Source organism: Moschus berezovskii, chromosome 3 (assembly GCF_049115385.1).
Source record: "Moschus berezovskii isolate FMDL1 chromosome 3, NW_MosBer_1.0, whole genome shotgun sequence".
In the NCBI taxonomy this organism is placed as follows: Eukaryota; Metazoa; Chordata; class Mammalia; order Artiodactyla; family Moschidae; genus Moschus; species Moschus berezovskii.
The window spans coordinates 64200201-64222749 of NC_142462.1; the positions used below are offsets into that span (position 1 = coordinate 64200201).

A 22549-nucleotide genomic window follows, 5' to 3' on the forward strand; every position below is an offset into this window, starting at 1 on the left:
TCAAGTATGTTTACCCTTTCCTATATTTTCTTTCTTTATAATGCTAGTCAATATATAGCATTATGCTGAGGTAAGTCCCTCTATGCCCTCTTTCTCGAGAGTTTTTATCATAAATGTGTGTTGAATATTATCAAATGCTTTTTCTGCATCTATTGTGAAGATCATATGGTTTTTATTTGTCAGTTTGTTGATGTGGTGTATAACACTGATTGATTTGTGGATATTGAAGAATCCTTGCATTCCTGGGATAAATCCCACTTGATCATGATGTGTAGCCCTGTTAATGTATTGTTGCATTTTGTTTGCTAGAATTTGTTGAGTATTTTTGCATCTATGTTCATCAGTGACGATGGCTGTAATTTTCTTTTTTTGTGGTATCTTTGTCTGGTTTTTCTGTCACGGTGATGGTCGCCTTGTAGATTGAGCTTGGGAATGTTCCTTCCTTTGCAGTTTTTTGAAAAGTCTTTCAGAAGAATAGGTGTTAACTCTTCTCTAACTGTTTGATAGTCTTCATCTGTGAAGCCATCTGGTCCTGTACTTTTGTTAAAGTTTTTAAATCATTGTTTCAATTTCAGTACTAGTGATTTTTCTGTTTTTCTGTTGTTTTAGTCAGTCATTTAGTCATGTCTGACTCTTTGCGACCCCATGGACTGCAGCATGCCAGGCTCTCCTGTCCTGCTTTCTCCCAGTTTGCTCAAATTCATGTACAATGAGTCAATGATGTCATCCAACCATCTAATCCATTGTTGCCCCTTCTCCTCTTGCCCTCAATCTTGACCAGCATCAGGGTCTTTTCCAATGAGTTGGCTCTTTGCATCAGGTGACCAAAGTATTGGAGGTCCAGCTTCAGCATCAGTCCTTCCAATGAATAGTCAGGGTTGATTTCCTTTAGGATCGACTGGTTTGATCTCTTGTAATCCAAGGGACTCTCAGGAGTATTCTCCAGCACCACAGCTTGAGCATCAATTCTTCAGCTCTCAGCCTTCTTTATGGTCCAACTCTTACATCCATACATGACTACTGGAAAAAAAGTACGTTTGACTATACAGACCTTTTGTTGGCAAAGTGACATCTCTGCTTTTTAATGTTGTCTAGTTTTGTCGTAGCTTTTCTTCCAAGGAGCAAACCTGCTTTAATTTCATGACTGCAGTCACCATCAGTAGTGGTTTTGGGGCCCAAGAAAATAAAGTCTGTCACTGTTTCCATTGTTTCCCCATCTATTTGCCATGAAGTGGCAGGTGCCTTGATCTTCATTTTTTGAGTGTTGAGTTTTAAGCCAGCTTTTTCACTCTCTTCTTTCACCCTCATCAAGAGGCTCTTTAGTTCCTCTTTGCTTTCTGCCATTAGGATGGTGTCATCTGCGTATGTGAGGTTATTGATATTTCTCCCAGCAATCTTGATTCCAGCTTGTGCTTCATCTAGCCCTGCATTTTGCCTGATATACTATACATATAAGTTAAATAAGCAGGGTGACAGTATACAGCCTTGATGTTCTCCTTTTCCAATTTTGAACCAGTCCGTTATTCCATGTTCATTTCTAACAGTTGCTTCTTGACCTGCATACTGGTTTCTGAAGAGGCAAGTAAAATGGTCTGGTATTCCCATCTCTTTAAGAGTGTTCCACAGTTTGTTGTGATCCACACATTCAAAGGTTTTAGCGTAGTCAATGAAGCAGATGTTTTTCTGGAATTCCCTTTCTTTCTCTATGATCCAATGAATGTTTGCAATTTGATCTCTGGTTCCTCGGCCTTTTGTAAACCCAGCTTGTATATCTGGAAGCTCTTGGTTCACATACTGGTGAAGCTGAACCGGAAGGATTTTGAGCATTACCTTTCTAGCATGTGAAATGAGTACAGTTGTGCAGTAGTTTGAACATCCTTTGGCACTGCCCTTCTTTGGGATCGGAATGAAACTGAAAAGTGTTCTTTTCCACTCCTGTGGCCACTGCTGAGTTCTCCAAATTTGCTGGCATATTGAGTGCAGCACTTTTAACAGCATCATCTTTAGGATTTTAAATAGCTCAGCTGGAATTCCTTCACCTCCACTAGCTTTTGTTTGTAGTAATGGTTCCTGAGGCCCTCTTGACTTCACACTCCAGGATGTCTGGCTCTAGGTGAGGGATCACACTGTCTTACTTACCTAGGTTATTAAGATCTTTTTTGTATAGTTCTCATGTGTATTCTTGCCACCTCTTCTTAATCTCTTCTGCTTCTGTTAGGTCCTTACTGTTTCTGTCCTTTATTGTGCCCATCTTTGCATGGAATGTTCTCTTGGTATCTCTGATTTTCTTGAAGCAATCTCTAGTCCTTTCTATTCTATTGTTTTCCTCTATTTCTTTGCATTGTTTACTTAGGAAGCCTTCCTTATCTCTCCTTGCTATTCTTTGGAACTCTGAATTCAGATGGATATGTCTTTCCTTTTCTCCTTTGCCTTTAGCTTCTCTTCTTTTCTCAGCTATTTGTAAGGCCGCCTCAGTTCAGTTCAGTTGTGTCCGACTCTTACCCCATGGACTGCAGCACACCAGGCTTCCCTGTCCATCACCCAACTTCCAGAGCTTGCTCAGACTCATGTCCATCGAGTCAGTGATGCCATCCAACCATCTCATCCTCTGTCATCCCCTTCTCCTCCTGCCTTCAATCTTTCCTAGCATCAGGGTCTGATCCAATGAGTCAGCACTTTGCATCAGGTGGCCAAAGTATTGGAGCTTCAGCATCAGTCCTTCCAGTGAATATTCAGGACTAATTTCCTTTAGGACTGACGGGTTTGACCTCCTTGCAGTCTAAGGGACTCTCAAGAGTTTTCTGCAACACCACAGTTCAAAAACATCAGTTCTTTGGCATTCAGCTTTCTTTATGGCCCAACTCTCACACCCATACATGACTACTGGAAAAACATAGCTTTGACTAGATGGACCTTTGTTGGCAAATGTCTCGGCTTTTTAATATGCTGTCTAGGTTTGTCATATCTTTTTGTCCAAGGAGCAGGGCTCTTTTAATTTCATGGCTGCAGTCACCATTTACAGTGATTTCCTTACATTTCTTTTTCTTGGGAATGCTTTTGGCCACTGCCTCCTGTACAGAAGTTCTTCAGGCACTCTGTCTTTCAGATCTAATCCCTTGTATCTATTTGTTGCTTCCACTGTATAATCTTAAGGGATTTGATTCAGGTCATACCTGAATAGCCTAGTGGTTTTCCCTATTTTCTTCAATTTTAGTCTGAATTTTGTAGTAAGGATTTCATGATGTGAGCCGCAGTCAGTTGCTGGTCTTGTTTTTGGTGACTTGAGCTTCTCCCTCTTCAGCTGCAAAGAATGTAATCAGTCTGATTCCTGTATTGACCTTCTGTTGATGTCCATATGTAGAGTCGTCTTTGATTCAGTCCTTGGCAATTGTACCTTTCTCTGAATTTGCCCACTTTTTCCAGATTGTCCATTTTATTGGCATATGGTTGTTTGTATTGTTTTCAGTAATCTCTTATGATTCTTTGTATTTCTTTAGTGTCAGTTGTTACTTTCCCATTTCTAATTTTACTGATTTGAGCCCTCTCCCTTTTTTTCATGATGAGCCTGGCTAAAAGTTTATCATTTTTTTCTTCTGTTTCAGAGAACCAGGTTTTAGTCATTGTTTCATTTATTTCTCCTCTGATATTTAGGTTTTCTTCAACTGACTTTGGATTTTGTCTGTTCTTGCTTTAGTTGCTTTAGATGTAAAATTAGCTTATTTGATAATTTTCTTGATTCCTGTGGTCAGATTGTATCACTCTAAACTTCATTCTTAGAATTGCTTTTGCTACATTCTGTAGGTTTTGGGTGGTCATGCTTTCATTGTCATTTGTCTCTGGGCATTTTTTGATATTCACTTCTTTCTTCAGTGATCCATTGGTTGTTTAGTAGCATATTGTTTAGCCTCCACATGTTAGTGTTTTTTACCTCTTCATCTTGTCTAATCTCATAGCATTGTGTTTGGAAAAGATGCTTGTTTATGATTTCAGTGTTCTTTAATTTACCTGTGCTTGCTTTGTGGCTCAGCATGTGATCAATTCTGGAGAGAATGTTCCATGTGCACTTGAGAAGAATGTGTGTTCTATTATTTTTGGATGAAATGATCTGTAAATATCAATAACATCATTTGGTGTGATGTGTCATTTAAAGCCTGTATTCCCTTTGTGGATGATCTGTCCACTGATGAAAGTGGGATGTTTAAGTCCTCCACTTTTACTGTGTTACTGTCAATTTCTCTTTTAATGACTGTTAGCATTTGCTTTATATGTTGAGCTGCTTCTTCATTGGGTATACTTATATTTGTAATTGTTACATCTTCTTGAATTGGTCCTTGGATCATTATATTGCGTCCTTGTTTGCCTCTTGTAACAGTCTTTATTTTAAAGTCTATAACTTTGATTTCCATTTACATGGAATACCTTTGTCCATCTCATCAATTTCAGTCAGTATGTGTTCATTGTAGCGTGTCTCTTGTATGTAGCATGTCTCTTGTGTTCCATGACTCTTGTAGCATATATTTGGGTCTTGTTTTGTATCCATTCGTGGGATTGTGTCAAGGGGTGTGTTTAAAGGTGACTATGAGCTTAGTACAACTCTAGGCAGCCTGTCTGTTAATGGGTGGGGCTGTGTTACTACCCTGCTGGTTGTTTGGCTTGAGGCATTCCAGCACTGGAGCCTGTAGACTATTGGGTTCAGACCTGGTTTTGATGCTAAACTGGCAGCCTCTGGGAGAGCCCATGCTGATCAATATTCTCTGGGGCCTCTGCCACCAGTGTTCTTGCCTCCTGCCTCTTTGAACCACAGCCGGCCCCCATATCCCTACTAGATCCTCCAAGACTCGTATGTAGGTCCAGCCCATGCTCCTGTGGAGTTACTGCTCTGTACTCAGCCCCAGCATACATGGCTTCTTATTGAACCTTCTAAGAATGGAATCTCTGTTTCCCCACTCCTGCACTGAAGCCCCACTGGCCTTCAAGGCCAAATACTCTGGGTGTTCCTCATCCCAGTGCCAGACCCTCAGACTGGGGAGCCTGACATGGGGCTCAGGATTTTTAGTCTTGTGGGAGAACTGCAATATAATTATTCCAGTTTGTGGATTGTCTACTCACTGGGTATGGGATTTAATTATGTCACATAAGCACCCCTCATATCATATTATTTGTGGGTTTTTCTTTGGCTATGATTATTGTTGTTGTTCAGTCACTCAGTTATATCCGGCAAACCACCCCATGGACTACAGCATGCCAGGTTTCCCTGTTCTTCACTGTTTCCCTGAGTTTGCTCAAACTCATGTCCGTTGAGTCGATAATATCATCCAACGACCTCATCCTCTGTCATTCCCTTCTCCTCCTGCCTTCAGTCTTTCCCAACATCCCTGCATCAGGGTGTTTTGCAGTGAGTCAACTCTTTGCATCAGGTGACCAAAGTATTGGAACTTCAGCATCAGTCCTTCCAGTGAATATTCAGGGTTGATTTCCGTTAGAATTAGCTTTTTGGATCTCCTTGCAGTCCAAGGAACTCTTCAAGAGTCTTCTCCATCACCACAGTTCAAAAGCATCAATTCTTTGGTGCTCAGCCTTCTTTATGGTCCAAATCTCACATCTTTACATGACTACTGGAAAAACCATAGCTTTGACTATATAGACCTTTGTCGGCAAAGTGATGTCTCTGCTTTTTAATATGCCGTCTAGGAAAACGTCAATTTTCATTCCAATCCCAAAGAAAGGCAGTGCCAAAGAATGTTCAGGCTACCAAACAATTGCACTCATTTCACATGCTAGCAAAATAATGCTCAAAATTCTCCAAGCTAGGCTTCAACGGTACTGAAGTATGTATACTGAAAATGGCCAGAAGTTCAAGTTGGATTTAGAAAAGGCAGATGAACCAGAGGTCAATTACCAGAATCCACTGGGTCATAGAAAAAGCAAGAGAATTCCAGCAAAACATCTATTTCTGCTTCATTGACTATGCTAAAGCCTTTGACTGTGTGGATCCCAACATGGACTGCAGCATGCCAGGCTTTCCTGGCCTTCACAATCTCTCAGAGTTGTCTCTGCTTTTTAATATGCTGTCTAGGTTTGTCAGAGCTTTTCTTCCAAGGAGCAAGCGTCTTTGGCTGCAGTCACCATCTGCAGTGGTTTTGGAGACCTAGAAAATAAAGTTTGTCACTGTTTCCCCATCTATTTGCCATGAAGTGATGGGACCAGATGCCATGATCTGAGTTTTTTGAATGTTGAGTTTTAAGCTAGCTTTTTTGCTCTCCTCTTTGACCTTCATCAAGAGGCTCTTTAGTTCCTCTTTGCTTTCGGCTATTAGGATGGTGTCATCTGCACATCTGAGGTTATGGATATTTCTCCCAGCAGTCTTGATTCCAGCTTGTGATTCATCCAGCCTGGTATTTTGCATGATGAACTCTATACAGAAGTTAGATAAGCAGGGTGACAATATACAGCCTTATTGTAATCCTTTCCCAATTTTGAACCAGTCTGTTGTTCCATGTCCAGTTCTGTTGCTTCTTGACTACATGCAGGTTTCTCAGGAGACAGGTAAGGTGGTCTGGTATTCCCATCTCTTTAAGAATTTCCCACAGTTTGTGGTGATCCAAACAAAGGCTTTAGCGTTGTCAGTGAAGCAGAAGTAGATATTTTTCTGGAATTCTCTTGCTTTTTCTACGATCCAACAGATGTTGGCATTTTGACCCTAATTTCTCTGCCTTTTCTAAACCCAGCTTGTCCATCTGGATGTTCTCCATTAACGTACTGTTGAAGCCTAGCTTGGAGGATTTTGAACATTACCTTGCTAGCATGTGAAATGAGTATGGTTGTGCAGTAGTTTGAACATTCTTTGGCATTTTCCTTATTTGGGATTGGAATGAAAACCTTTTGTACTTCTGTGGCCACTGCTGAGTTTTCCAAATTTGCTGGCATATTGAGTGCAGCACTTTCACAGCATCATCTTTTAGGATTTGAAATAGCTCAGCTGGAATTTCATCACCTCCACTAGCTTTGTTCATAGTAATGCTGCCTAAGGCCCACTTGAGTTCACACTCCAGAATGTTTGGCTCTGGATGTATGATCACACCTTCGTGTTTATCTGAGTCTTGTATAGTTGTCCTGTGTATTCTTGCCAGCTATTGTTAATCTCTTCTGCTTCTGTTAGATCCCATACCTTTTCTGTCCTTTATTGTGCCTATCTTTGCATTAAATGTTCTCTTGGTATCTTTAATTTTCTTGAAGCAATCTCTAGTCCTTCCCATTCTATTGTTTTCCTCTGTTTCTTTGCATTCTTCACTTAAGGTTTTCTTAGCTTTCCTTGCTATTCTTTGTAACTCTACATTCAGATGGGTTTATCTTTCCTTTTCTCCTTTGCCTTCACTTCTCTTCTCAGCTATTTGTAAGGCTGTTTGTCTATTTGTCAGACAACAGTTTTGCCTTGTTGCATTTTTTCTTGGGGGTGATTTTGGTCACTGCCTCATTTACAGTGTTGCAAACCTCTGTTCATTGGTCTTCTGGCACTCATGTATCAGGTCTAATCCCTTGCATCTATTTGTCACTTCCACTATATAATCATAAGGGATCTTCTTTAGCTTATAACTGAATGGCCTAGTGGTTTCCCCTACTTTCTTCAGTTTAAACCTGAATTTTGCAATATGGAGTTCATGATCTGAGCCACAGTAAGCTCCTGATCTTGTTTTTGCTGACTGTATAGAGCTCCTTCACCTACGCTGCAAAGAATATAATCAGTCTCATTTTGGTACTGACCATCTGGTGATGTCCATGTGTAGAGTCGTCTGTTGTGTTGTTGGAAGAGGGTGTTTGCTATGACCCATGCATTCATTTGGCAGAGCTCTGTTAGCCTGTGCCCTGCTTCATTTTGTACTCCAAGACTAAACTTGCCTGTTATTCCACGTATGTCTTGACTTCCTGCTTTTGCATTCCAGTCTTCTATGATGAAAAGGACTTTTTTTTTTTTTTAATTTTTTTGGTGCTAGTTCTAGCAAGTCTTGTAGGTCGTCATAGAACCGTTCAGCTTCTTCAGCATTAGTGGTTGGGGCTTAAACTTGGCTTACTGTGATATTGATTGGTTTGCCTTGGAAATGAACTGAGATTTTCTTGTCATTTTTGAGAGTGGACCCAGTACTGCATTATGAACTCATTTGTTGACTGTGCAGGCTACTCCATTTCTTCTAATGGATTTTGCCCACAGTAGTAGATATAATAGTCATCTGAATTAAATTCACCCATTTTCATCCATTTTAGCTCAATGATTGCTAAATTGTCGATGTTCACTCTTGCCATCTCCTGTTTGACTACTTCCAATTCACCTTAATTCATGGACCTAACATTCCAGGTTCCTACTTTCACCACCAGACATATCCACAACTGGACTTTGTTTCTGGTTTGGCTCAGCCTCTTCATTCCTTCTGGAGCTATTTTTCTACTCTTCTCTGGTAGCATATTGGACACCTACTGACCTGGGGGTTTATCTTTCAGTGCCATATCTTTTTGCCTTTTCATACTGTTCTTGGGGTTCTCAAGATAAGAATGCTGAAGTGGTTTGCCATTCCCTCCTCCAGTGGGCCACGTTTTGTCAGAACTCTCCACCATCAGTCTTGGGTGTTCCTACACTGTATGGCTCATAGTTTGATTAAGTTAACAAAGCTGTGATCCATGTGATCATTTTGTTTAGTTTTCTGGGATTTTGGTTTTTTTCTGTCTACCCTCTGATAGATGTGGTTAAGAGGCCTGTGCAAACTTCCTGGTGGGAGGGACTTGCTGTGGAGAAAACTGGGTCTTCCTCTGGTGGGCAAGGCCCTGCTCAGTAAGTCTTTAATCCAGTTTTCTGCTCATGGGTGGGGCTGTGCTTCCTACCTGTAGTTTGGCCTTAATCTGTGGTAGGGGTAATGGTGGTAATGGCGACCTCCTTTAGAAGACTTATGCCACACAGTGAGCCTCTCAGGACTGCTGCCATCAATGTCCCTGACCCCACGGCAGGCCTCAGTCAACCCACGTCTCCACCAGAGACTCCTGGTCACGCACAGGCAAATCTGGATCAGTCTCTTGTGGGGTTACTGCTCCTTTCTCCTGGGTCCTGGTGCACACAAGGTTTTGTTCGTGCCCTCCAAGAGTCTCTGTTTCCCCAGACCTGTGGAAGTTCTGTAATCAAATCCCACTGGCCTTCAAAGTAAAATTCCTTGAGGATTCTCAGTCCCTTTGACGAACCCCAGGTTGGGAAGTCTGTTGTGGAGCCTAGAACTTCGGCAGCAGCCCGAGAACTTCTTTGGTATAATTGTTCTCCGGTTTGTGTATTGCCCACCTGGCAGCTCTTCCCAGGTGGGGATGGCACTGGTGGTAAAGGACCTGCCTGCTGACACAGGAGACATAAGAGATATGGATTCAGTCTCTGGGTTGGGAATTTTCCCTGGAGGAGGAAATGGCAACCCACTCCAGTATTCTTGCCTGAAGAATCCCCATGAACAGAGAAGTCTGGAGGGCTACAGTCCATAGGGTAACAAAGAGTCGGATATGACTGAAGTGACTTAGCATGCAGTGGCAGCCTCCTCCAAAGGATTTATGCCACACACACCTCCTAGGACTGCTGCTGTCAGTGTTCCTGACCCCACAGCAGGCCACTGCTGACTCGTGCCTCCACGGGAGACCCTCACACAGTCACAGGCAGGTCTGGCTCAGTCTCTTGTGGGGAATCACTGTTCCTTTCCCTGCATCTTGATGTACAAAAGGTTTTCTTTGTGCCCTCCAGGCATCTCTGATGGGTATGAAGTTTGATTTTAAACACGATTGCACCCCTCCTGATGTCTTGCTGCAGCTTCTCCTTTGCTCTTGGATGTGGAGTATCTTTTTTTCGTCACTTCCAACATTCTCCTGTCAATGATTGTTCATCAGCTAATTATGATTTTGGTGTTCTTGCAGGAGAAGATGAGTGCATGTCCTTCTACTCCACCATCTTTTTGACCTGATTGTAAAATACCTTTTTTGGTAGGTTCCAGTGTTTTGTAGATGATTGTTCAGCAGTTGTGATTTTGGTGTTTTCATGAGACATGTAAGTGTTAGTCGCTCAGTCATGCCCAACTCTTTGCAACCCTGTGGTCTGTGGCCTGCTAGACTTCTCTGTCGATGATATTCTCCAGGCGTGAACACTGGAGTGGATAGCCTTTCCCTTCTCCAGGGGATCTTCCCAACCGAGGAATCAGGCCCTGGCCTTGTACATTTCAGGCAGGATCTTTATCATCTGAGACACCACGGAAGCCACTTCATGAGAAGAGGCGAGCTCACGGCTTTCTACTCTGCCATCTTTTCCAGAGTCAAGGGGCTGCTTTTAGTTTGGATGCTGTCTGTCTCCTCAGTGTGTGCTGGCCATTACCCCCTTGATACGTGGTATGCAGGTTCAGAGGTCCTTGCACACATGTAGGACAGAGGGGGCTGTCTTCGACACCTCTTCTTGGGTCCCCTGGGGGTGGTGGCTGTCTGTACACTCCTGGGACAGCAGGGGCAGGGCTTGACACTGCTCATGGGTCTCCTGTGGGCAGATGCTGTCCACATTCCCAGGATGGCGGTGGCAGTGCTTGGCACCTGCTGTTAGGTCTTGTAGTGGCAGTTCGTAGCCACTTCTGGGGCCTAGGATGGCCGCAATGACTTGTGCCTGCCCCAGAACTCTGTGGGCAGTGTCCTGTTGCCAAATGGTCACAGGGAAAGGAGCTCTTCAGTGCTCTCCCCCCTCTTCCCATGCACCCCCTCGACAGTGGCACTTGGTATCTCTCATCAGCCCCAGCTTCTGCTGAGTACCTGCTCTGTTGCTACCGTCCAGGCTCCTCGGGCTGTCTCCATGCAGCCAACCCTGGTCTTCTCCCTGGCTCTGACCTCTGAAGCCTTGACTTTAGTACCTAGCCCCCAACTTCACCAACACATGAGCGTCTTAGGTGGGGGAGTGCAGGGTGGCAGTGCCAACCTGCTGTTCACGTTCCTCTGTTTTGCCCTCCACAAACGCTGTGCTCTACTCCAGCCTCTGAAGCTCCCCTCCGTCTAGGCTGACCTCCCTGCCAGGGTGTGGGAAACTTGCCTCCACAGCTCCTCTCTGGGTGCGGGCTTCGTCTCTGTCTTTCGTGTCCTGCCCAGTCACGCGGAGGTTTTCTCACCCCTGAGAAGTCTGGGGTCTGCTGGCTCAGAAGATGCTCTGTGTCAGTCATTCCACTCGTGGTCGTGTTCTTAACGTTTTTGTTAGGGAAGGTGAGCTTCCTGTCCTACTCCTCCACCATTTTGATCCCCCCCCACCGTAATTCTGTTCTGTTCTGTTCAGTCACTCAGTCGTGTCCGACTCTTTGCGACCCCATGGACTATAGCCTACCAGGCTTCTCCGTCCATGGGATTCTCCAGGCAAGAATACTGGAGTGGGTTACCATTTCCTTCTCCAGGGGATCTTCCCGACCCAGGGATTATTTTAAGTAAATGACTGACATAATTTGAGTGTACAGTGATCCTTAGGTATCTACAATGGATTGATTCCAGTACCTCCTCTGAATACCAAAATTTGCAGTTGCTGGAGTCCTTTATATTTATGGTGTAGTACAGTTAGCCATCCGTATCTAAAAGTTCCCCATCCACTTTTATGTGGATAAGGGTTTAATTGATCAAAGTATTTCCTATTATAATGGAACAATATATGCAATAGAAGGTATAGAAATTGAAAAGAAAATAATGAAATTATCAATATTTTTACATAGGATGATTACCTATTAAACCTAAGAGTTAAACAAGTAATGTTTAAAAACAGCCATTTAAATTGCTGTAGTAATAGTTGTGAGAATTGTTGCATCTTTTCAATTTTTTTGCATCTTTTAAATTTTAATCTATGTCATAAAAGAGTGATTTTTCTCACTGATATAGTTAATAAAAGAGTGATTTTTCTCACTGATATAGTTATTAACCTAAGTACAAAAAGTATGTAAATTCTCTTGGACATAAGTTGTATAAGAAGTTGGTGTTTATAGTAGAAATGTATTTTTTAATAAATACAGTACACCCTCTAATGAATTTGCACCCTGATACTGTATCCTGTTAGTGATACAACCTGGATCAAGATATATAAACTGTTAATGCCCACAGCCCCCTAGAAGAAACAGAAATCCTCTTGTAAAAGGTATAATTATCCTAGGTCTGAAATTAGTCATATAATATTTTTTTTGCATACAGTGTTCAACTCATAAATATAACCGGATTCTCCCTCTCCCCCCTCTCTCTCACTCACGTGGCATCAAGCGCAAGGAGCAATAGAACCAGCAGACAATAGGCAGACCAAAATGTCTTGGTTTATTGGAATTGTCAAACACAGAAAGCCATCATACTTATTTAGCAAGTTGAAAAACAAAAGCAAAGATAGTAAAAACAAAAGCAAAGATAGTAAATAATGGTGGGAAGCTGGAAGCTATTAATATAAAAAAGTGACAAGGCAGATTTGAAAAAGAACTGGACAGGCTTTTTTTTTTCTTTTTAGACATGTTTTTGAATCAGAAAATAAAATACCTGAAATTCACTCAGTGTGCAAGTTTAACAGATTATAAAAATGAGAAATGAGCATTAGTGAGCTGGAAAATATACTTCAGAGAAAGCTATGAAAGTAGAAGCTTGAAGAGGAAAAATAGAGGAAATACTGTACAAAGGATAAGACTCATGGAAGATACAGAGAAATCTCATTTGTGTTTTACTGGAGTCCCAGAAAGAAAGGAGGAAATGTGGGCAAAAGGAGCTATTTGAAAAAATAGATAGGCCAGTGGAACATAAGAGTAAAAAAGCAGGTATCAGAATGCCTGATTTATGACAAAAATAGCACAGTAATATGGAATGGTTGAGATTTTCAGTAATTGGTAAATAGTTGAGTGCTCATATAAAAAAAGTTAATTTGAACTGTTCTTATAAAAATCAACTATATTTGGATTATAGACCTAAAAGCAAAGTACAGAAAAATAAAACCTTTAGAGGATAATGTAAAATACTTCCTTGACCTTTAGGTAGATGGAGAAGATTTAGCAAGACACAGCATGGGTACATTACACATATATTGATAGCAAAACAAAACTCTGAATCATCAATAGAAAGACAGCCCCGTGGCAAAATATTTCACCAAAGTTGAACCCAAATGATCAAAGATGTTTAATATAATCATCAGAGAACTCAGTACTTATTCTGGTTTTGTTTATCACAGAGGAAAAATATAAGGAATCTAAATACACAAATAGGAAATTAGCTAATTAAAATTTCATAAATAGGATAATAATGCCATTTGGTATTTACAAATGATTTAGAATTACATTAATAGGCTTATAGTGTATTAGAAAGTTTGCAGAACATTATATATCATCCCACTTTGGTAAAAGACTAAATATTTGTGATTACATATATTGCATGAAGTTTGAACATATTTTAAACAGCTGTGTATGGTAATGGTACTCAGAATGAATCTAATCATATCTTTTTCTATTGTTTCTAAATTGAGCATGTATTGTATTATTTATGTAATTGATAACACAGAATATACCAAAAGTGGGCTTCCCTGGTGGCAGTAAGGAATCCACTGGCAATGCAGGAGACTGCCTGCAATACAGGAGACATGGGTTCAATCCTTGGGTGAGGAAGATCCCCTGGAGAAGGAAATGGCAACCCTCTCTATTATTCTTGCCTGGGAAATCCCATGGACAGAGGGATCCTGGCAAGCTCCAGTCCATGAAGTCTCGAGAGTCAGACATGACTTAGCAACTAAACCACCACCACCAGTATACCAAAAATAGGGCATTATATCCATTTTTCCATTATGGGATTCAACTTTTTTTTACTAAAATTCTGATCGAATGAACCATTTGTTAGTGTTGGGAAAATGTGTATTCATTCACGCACATACACACCTAACTGTGTAATATGTGCAGTAGCAACAGAGAACATGAAATACTATCCATATTGTAAGAGTACAGGTTGGTATTGAGTGAATCATCCTTTCATTTTCTTTTCATTAAATGGGTCATTTTTTAATTGCAAATACTACCTAAATCTGCCTTCTCATAATATTTCGCCTGCCTCCCTTTTTCCATTGTTTTTAGGCTGCTTAAATGTCCTTAATGTATAGATAAATATATTTTAGTTTTGATTTAGTTACAAAGAGTCTAGATATTTTCAAAGGAAAGCTGTATTATAGGTTTAAGAATGGAATTCATTTTTATAGTTTTAACGAGTTTATGTTTTAAAATTTTCTCTTAATTTCTGGACTTTTCACAGGGGAAAAAAAAGACACTTTCTACACTCTGATAAATGAGTGTGTTATTTGAAAAATGATTTAAAGCATGTGGGTATTAACAGGAAAGGATTTGTTTTCTGGCTTTTTTCTCTGTCATATTAAAGATGTTACATATATGTATATTATATATGTTTTTAGTTTGGGATATTATTTGACAAATTTTAAAAATACAATATGCATATTACATTTGTTTTACCATAATGTCCAGGAGCTTATAGATAAATTTAGGCTCTGTTGTTTATCCATGTGTTCTTACTTGTGTCTTTCAACTTATAATGAATTTTAGATCATTAATTATCCTTTCAATCCTTTTTGGAAGTAGGGGCAAAAAATGAATAAATATGGATTTATAAATATATATGCATATGCACATACATAAGTTTAATCACACATGCTATGGTAAACATACTGTTTTAATTTTTTTTTAGCCAACAAATGGAATCTTCTTGAGCATGTTTCTAATTGTTTTGCCTTTGGAATCTATGGCTCATGGCCTCTTCCATGAATTGGGTAGCTGTTTAGGAGGAACATCTGTTGGATATGCTATTGTGATTCCCACCAACTTTTGCAGGTACAGTAACCTAGTGTAATTAGTCATAGCACCTTGAATCTTAACATTCTTCTAATATTTGTATGAATATAAGATGATAGCTCATTTTTTCAAAGCTATAATATTCTGAAAATATAATACTCTTGCATTTTTTTCATTTATCCCAAATGTTTAAAAACCTTTATCTACTCTGAGTAGTAATCTTAAGGGTTCAATTAAAGTTTTGTTTTTGGTAAACATGATTAGAGTATGTTTTAGTTAAAAATCATAAAAATGTGAGTAGATTTTCTTTGTGAAGTTATTCCATTTTCTTAGGAGAGGAATATATCTTGTTTAAGGAAATGTGAAACCGCATGGTGAAGTGTAATAGGATATACACTGGACCTGAGCATCCTAAATCCTAGTTCTGTGTTCCTTTAGGCAAATCATAACCTCTCTGAACCTCAGTGTCTTAATTTAAAATGCAGACAGAGGAATGTCATGAAGAGGTAGTGAGAATATGAATGTAAAAATACTATCTATTTGAAAATGTAGTACACATACCGGGAATTCAGAAACATTCGCAATAAAATCAAATATCTCGTGGCAGTTTTATTAAAATAATTTTGACTCCAATATGTGGCTAATCTGTTTCAATTTATAATCATTACCAAATTTTAGTTTTTCTTTTATAGTTTAAGTACCTTTGAAATAGGAAAAAAAAAAGTTCCTTGCCAGTAATGAATTATGCTGACAAAGTAGTCATCATATTTTCCTTGGTAGAGGGGGGATAAAACTGAACATAAAGTTTTTATTGGATTTTAAATATTAGACATAAAAGCACAAAGTTGACTATTTGTAGTAAATATTTTCCTCCATATTAAAGATTTGATAAATAAGGTGAAGATTCTTCTGAGAAGTAAAAGAAATATATTTCAAAAAATTCCATAAAGTAAGATGTGACAACTCTCTAGGAAGAATATGTGAAAGTAGTAATTTACACAGATTTTTGTTATAATTTTTGATTACATATTGTTTACTCTTACTGTTTTGTGGCTGTTAAATGCTAAAATATGGGACAAAATGTTTTGTTTTTTAATGAAAGCTTTTGTAGAATTATCAGAATAGTATGGATAAATACATGAAGCAAATGTAAAGTTTTCAAAATTCCTACTTAGAAATCCAGTTTCTGGGTGGGAGTGATGATTTTTTTTCTCCCTGAATATTGATTTGATCCTGCTAGTTTTAAGAATTGGTTTATCACCTTTACCAACGTACCATTTTACAGTATTCCAGGATCAAGCCTGTCTTCAATTAGTGTTCAGTAATATAAGGCAATGGACCTAAATTATAATAATTGTTTTAAAATGTCATTTATTAAAAGGTAAGTTGTTCTGTCATTTGTGTACTTCAAGTTAGTAAAACTTGAACACTTTATAAAGAGTATTTTTCAATATGGAAATTAATTTAAAATACTGTTTCCATACTGTGTTTTTTCTCAAGAAAAAAAGTACTTTCATTATTGTTCCCCAGTCCAGTGTTCTTGAAACATTTTGGGGGTAAAATTAGTACAATCTTGCTTTTTAAAGTCTCGTTTAATATCTCATTTGGTAAGAAGATGCCAAATTCTTGGTAAAAGAATGAAGAGTAGTACAATCCACATTTGGAGATATCCTCCCAGCTTTCAGTTTTATTTATTTTTTATGTGGAGGATAATTGGTTTACAACGTTGTGTTGGTTTCTGCTGTATAACACTATGAATCAGTCATCAGTATACATATATTCCTTTCCTCTAGAACCTCCCTCCCATAGACTGGCCCCATCCCACCCCTCTCAGTTGTCACAGCACCAGATCTTATTGATAAGAGGTATAATTTTTAGAAACTAGGCTTTGATTTTCCAAGCGTAATTCTTAGCACTATGGAAAATTTAGAAAAGATGGGTTTTTTTAAAAAAAAGATTATGCCATTTAGTTATTACTTAGGAGTCTTAGATAATTATTATAAATGAAAAATAGGAATGTGACATAGAATGAACACTTCATGAACACCAAAATTATGGTTTTTTTCTCCTTTTTCAGTCCTGATGGTCAGCCAACGCTTCTTCCACCAGAACATGTACAGGAGTTAAATTTGAGGTCTACTGGCATGCTCAACGCTATCCAAAGATTTTTTGCGTATCACATGATTGAGACCTATGGGTGTGACTATTCTACAAGTGGACTGTCTTTTGATACTCTACATTCCAAACTGAAAGCTTTCCTTGAACTTCGAACTGTGGATGGGCCTAGGCATGATACGTATGTTTTATATTACAGTGGACACACCCATGGTACAGGAGAGTGGGCTCTTGCAGGTAAGTCCACCTCTGGCAATTTCACTATTGTGAAGATACACATGTTTGTGGAAATCTGTCCTTTACACTGAAACAGGGTTTCCAAATTCTCAATTTTCTACTTTACCAAGTATACATATGACTGTTTTGTTTACCTTTTCTCTGGCATACTTGTTTAGCATAATTTTAGTGATCTCTAAAGGTTTCGAAAATTTGTGTTGATTGGAAGAAAAAAAAAATCTGACTGCTTGATGTGAGACTTATAATTAGTTTCCCTTTAAACTATTTTCAGAATTATTAAATAGTTACATTTTTCAGAAGCTGATTAACTTATTTGACTAATACTTCTAAGTCTTTAAGATTATAGATGCTGATTTCAATAGTTCTTCACATGTTCAATTTTATTTGTTAGAAAGCGCACCACAATTTTAAGCAGCAGGTGATATGATGTGCTTGGAGTGGTGTTTAGGTCAGGAGACCTTAGCGCTCTCCTAATTTGCCCCAGCACTGCTGTTTGAAGCATATTACTCTCTCCATTTCAGTTCTCTCATCTGAAAATAGAAGGGGTAATATTAAACCTCCTTGCTAAGGGAGAAATGAGATTTAGGTGTAAATTTGTTTGTTGGTCTTCCCAACTAGAGAGGAGACTGTAAATCGAAGGCTTTGTGTGAGAACTTGCTTAGTGCTGGAAGAGAGTCTGGCAAATAGTAGGAGATCCTTAAGTAGTAGATAGATGGATAAAATCATTGACTGAATCGACAAAACGGGTAATTTTCTTATTTTAGATTAGGAATAATTCATTTAGACTTAATTATACGTTTTATTTCTAAAAATTTCTTAGATGTTTTACACTGTGAACACAATAAAATAGTCATAAAATATAAGTAGGAAAAGATTCACAGAAAAATATAAAGAGAAGTATTATGGAAGGACAGAGATAGAGGGCCAATACAAGAATTACAGAAGAAACGAAATAAACTCAAGGTTAAAGTAGACATGATTTCAGACCATCATGGTCTCACTAATTTAGTGCCAGATTGGTTTCCAGGGTTTTATTATAAATAGATTTTTGTAATTTTTTGGTCTAACAAATACTGAATAATTCAATGACTGTCTAGAAGGAGTAAAGTCAAACTAATAAGAGATCGAACCCAGGTCTCCTGCATTGCAGGCAGATACCATCTGAGCCACTAAGCCTCAATACTTACTGAGCATGTTTGAAGCATAGCTTCTATGCTTGGTACTTTATGCACATTATTAAATTTAATCTTCACTTGAAATTCTCTGAGATACTGTCACCTCTATTTTTCAAAGGATGAAATGAAAGCTGAAAGTGGTTACATAACTTACCTATGGTCATACTGTTACTAAGTGATGGAACCACGATTCAAGTCCAGATTTGCCTGATGCCTAAAATCCCCCCTCCCCACCACTGTACTACATTGCTGCCAAAGGTAAAAACCACAAAGGCACAGAAATGGCATGTTCTGGTTCAGAAGATACTTTTGTTAGCATGGTTCATCCATTTTTGAAATACTGTAATATGAAAGAAACTAGTCAACTTAAAATTTCTTCAGCATAAGGTTATAAAATCATTTACTCAACTTGTGACTTTTTAATAACACAACATATAAAATAACTTTTTAACATTTACAGCTATTTCAAATTGAGGTAAAGTACAGCATTCTGTGTACTTCAGAGCCCAAGAGAAAAAGTTTTAGTCAATTCAAACGTTTTGACAGAAATATATTCAAACCTAAAAGCGGGGATTGATTATTTGAAAACTACTACTGAAATGCGTATAATAACTCAAATGCAAAGGGAGGGGCATAATTTTGGTGGCCATGCATATATCCTTCATTATTTTTTATAAGAAAGTAATTTCATTTTTTTAATTTCTATTTCATTTAATTACTGCATGAATTATAGTTTTTTCCTAAGCATGTGATTGTAGTAAAGAGAAATAATGAATTCTACCCAGTGGCTTGACTTTTGAATAGTTAGTAAAGCATACTGTCCTCTACATAAATATCAAACATGTTTCATTGGAACAATAACAAAAATGATTGATATTAGATCAGCAGTGGTGGCTATTATCTTAGACTTAACCTGGAAAATTTTTCATTATTGGTGATGTCAGATGTGTAGGTTGGAGTGTCAGGTTGAAACAGGAAGGCTGAGAGGCAGTGGGGAGAGCATGCTAACTGACAAGCTTATCCCGAACAAGTCCAAGCAAACCATATCCTGGTATGGGCTTTGAGATCATTGCTATGTCTAGACTTTTTGAAATATTGTTTCTTTTTATATGCTAAATACTAAACATTCAAAGCTTAGAGAATGCTTTAGTGAAGAATAAAGCAGCCAGGGACAAATCATAGCTTCACAGTGAAATGCAGCTTTTCCATTACAAGACAAATACTTCATTTCCAAAGGTTAAATTGGTTAATACTTAAAGAATTCCACTGAAGAAAAAGAATCTAATCCATACTGTTCTCTGGCACTGTGCTTATATTTGATTATCTGTGTGTACATTTTTTTTTATTGGAGTATAGTTGCCTTACCGTGTTGCTAGTTTCTGCTGTACAGCAAAGTAGATCAGTTATATGTATACCTCTATCCCCTCTCTTTTGGATTTCCTTTCCATTTAGGTTGGGCTTCCCTAGTGGCTCAGCTGGTAAAGAATCCTCCTGCAATGTAGGAGACCTGGGTTCGATCCCTGGGTTGGGAAGATCTCCTGGAGAAGGGATACCCATTCCAGTACCCTGACCTGGAGAATTCCATGGACTGTATAGTCTATGGGGTCACAAAGAGTCAGACACAACTGTGTGACTTTCATTTCGCTTCCCATTTAGGTCACCACAGAGCACTGAGTAGAGTTTCCTCAGCATACAGTTGGTTCTCATTAGTTATCTGCTTTATGCACAGTAGTGTTGATATGTCAATCCCAGTCCCCCCTTGGTATCCATACATTTTTTTCCTCTATGTTTATGTTTGTATTTCTTCTTTGCAAATAAATTTATCCATAGCATTTTCCTGGATTCCACATACATGCATTAATACACAGTTTGTTTTTCTGACTTATTTCACCCTGTATGACAGTCTCTAGGTCTAATAATTTTTAAAGCAAGCTTAATGTTTACATGAAGTATTTATTATTTAATATAAACATTTTCCCCAAAGTTTGTATTTTTAACTCTTAAAAATTTATCTCAAATATTTTTTAAAAGATGGCTTTAGAAATAAATTCTAGGTGTTCAAATATACTGATATTTATAGTCGTTTTTTCTTAGAAAATGTAATAGACACCAAGATGAATAGCAGTAGCATAAATGTCAGTGTTCTTATGTTTTTCTTCACTGTAAGTTGAGAATTTATGAAGACATTTTAAAGTAGGGTTATAGTTTAGGTAAATAAATGTCTAGTAGTTTACCTTCTCCTATGTTATACAGTAAAAAACATTATAAAGATGGCATAAGTAGACCATTACAGAATTCTATTAGCCAAGAAGACTTGTTCCTGTATGTATAATTTTCTCTGTGAGACGCTTTATTGTAAAAGTAGAACAAAACAATGGAGAAAGCATAGGTTGACAAGAGACTTTCCCCAAGAGGGCTAGGCTTTGCCTCATAATTCAGCAACCATGTACTCCCCGCTGGCCTGAAGCACCTGGCTCACTTGCAGGTTAAACCAGGCCCAGAGAATGAATCCTGTTTTCAATCAGTTCCTTCCCTTGGCCTGCCTGAAACAGCCCCAGATGTTGATTCTTTCTCAGAAATGTTATTGAATACCTCTGCTCTGTGGAAGATGCTTTCCATTCTAGTCTAAGTAACAAAACACTCTAAACTCTGTGTGCATGCTAAGTCTGAAAATTTATTAATAAATAGTTTTAAAACTTTTTTTTTCTTAAAACCTTTGGAAGCATCAAGATTCGATTTCACTTGAGGTTAAGAGTAGGTCCAGAACTCACTGTGAGAAAAAATCTGTGTGTGCGCCTTAAACCATATCTTTACTCACAGTACTTCTTAGAATATGTAGTCTTCTTACACTTACAGGACTTCATAATGTGGAACCTGGGATCTTTGCCTCTTTGCTTGAGGGTAGAAAACAATTTGGTAACTACAAGAGAGACAAATTAAACAATCTATTTAACCTATGAAGCAGTTTATCACAGATAAAGTCTTTAATAACAGTTTCAATTACTTGAACAGCATCAGATAAATGTTACTGAGATAAATGTAAGTACTTTACATCTGGGCCAAAAGCCAAATTTGACATAGAACCTCTTCATAGGAGAAAGCAGAGCAAAACAAGAGAATTAGTATAAAGGGCTTTAATGCTGCTTTAAATTTCTTGCTAATATCTAAAGAGCATGTGTATAAGAATTAGTGTAGCATGTCCTACAGAATATTTATTGAAATAGTTGTAGAAGGCAAGTTAGACAGTGTTTTATGGAAGATGGAATTTGTATAATAACTCTTAAAATCTATGTTGTCCTCTCCAGAGAAGTTTAATAAAAGTGGAAATAATAAAAAGTGAGCTTGATCCTTTTAAAAAGGTACCTTATAGAGGTCTCTGTGAAGCAATATATTAGTAATACGTGAAAAATAAATTTTGCATAGTCACAGTCTGGTGAATAAAAGAATATTTATTATTCATAAAGGATGTGATATATGCTTTGTTTTTATGGATCATATTATTGATAGAATCCAAATTCTAAAAGATTTTCTGTCTCTCCAGTATTGTCATTTTGATAGTTTAGCAAAGAAGATGGTTGCTCTTGGTAGAAATACCTATTCTGGAGCTAGGTTGTTGGAGCTTGTATTAGTAAACTGTAACATGTTAAAACTTTCTTCTAATTATAAAAATAACAGTGTAAAAATTTTGGAAGATACAGAAAAGTATAACAAAAACCACCTGAAATACAAATACCCAGACAGTAACTATTGCTATTATTTTTGTAGATACACTTTTATGTCATGCTTTTTCTCTTAATATCATAGATATTTTGTCATTAAAATTTCTTTATGATTTATGATAAAACTCTCTCATAAGCTTATAATTATTTCCGCTCCCTCGGTTGTTTCAGATTTTACACTATCTGAGGTAGCAGTGAGAAGATGATCTTTATATGTGATTTTTGTCCACATCCCTGCCCTTTCTTAGGATAAATTCCTAGAATTGGAAGGATTGGATTAGTGTACCATTTGAGACAGAGCCAGAACTAGAGTGAGGTGAGAATGGCAGATGCCTGGGGCACAAAATTTAGTGGAGTACTAAAAATTAAATGATCAAATTTTAATACAGTATATTTAAAATTTTAATGCAAAAAAACCCATACAATATGAACAAAATGTATAATGAGTAGCTGTAAAACAGCTTTCTAGGTC

General features: G+C 38.1%; 1 protein-coding gene across 2 annotated transcripts in view; it reads left to right on the forward strand.

Moving 5' to 3' along the window:
* The window catches only part of TMEM168 (transmembrane protein 168), a 53476-nt gene that overhangs the window by 25201 nt on the left and 5726 nt on the right, over window positions 1-22549 (forward strand). For both annotated transcript variants that reach the window (XM_055420847.2, XM_055420846.2), the window contains 2 exons: window positions 14728-14870; window positions 16909-17183. In XM_055420847.2, coding sequence (XP_055276822.2) covers window positions 14728-14870; window positions 16909-17183 — 418 coding nt within the window. The remainder of the gene's footprint in view (window positions 1-14727; window positions 14871-16908; window positions 17184-22549) is intronic.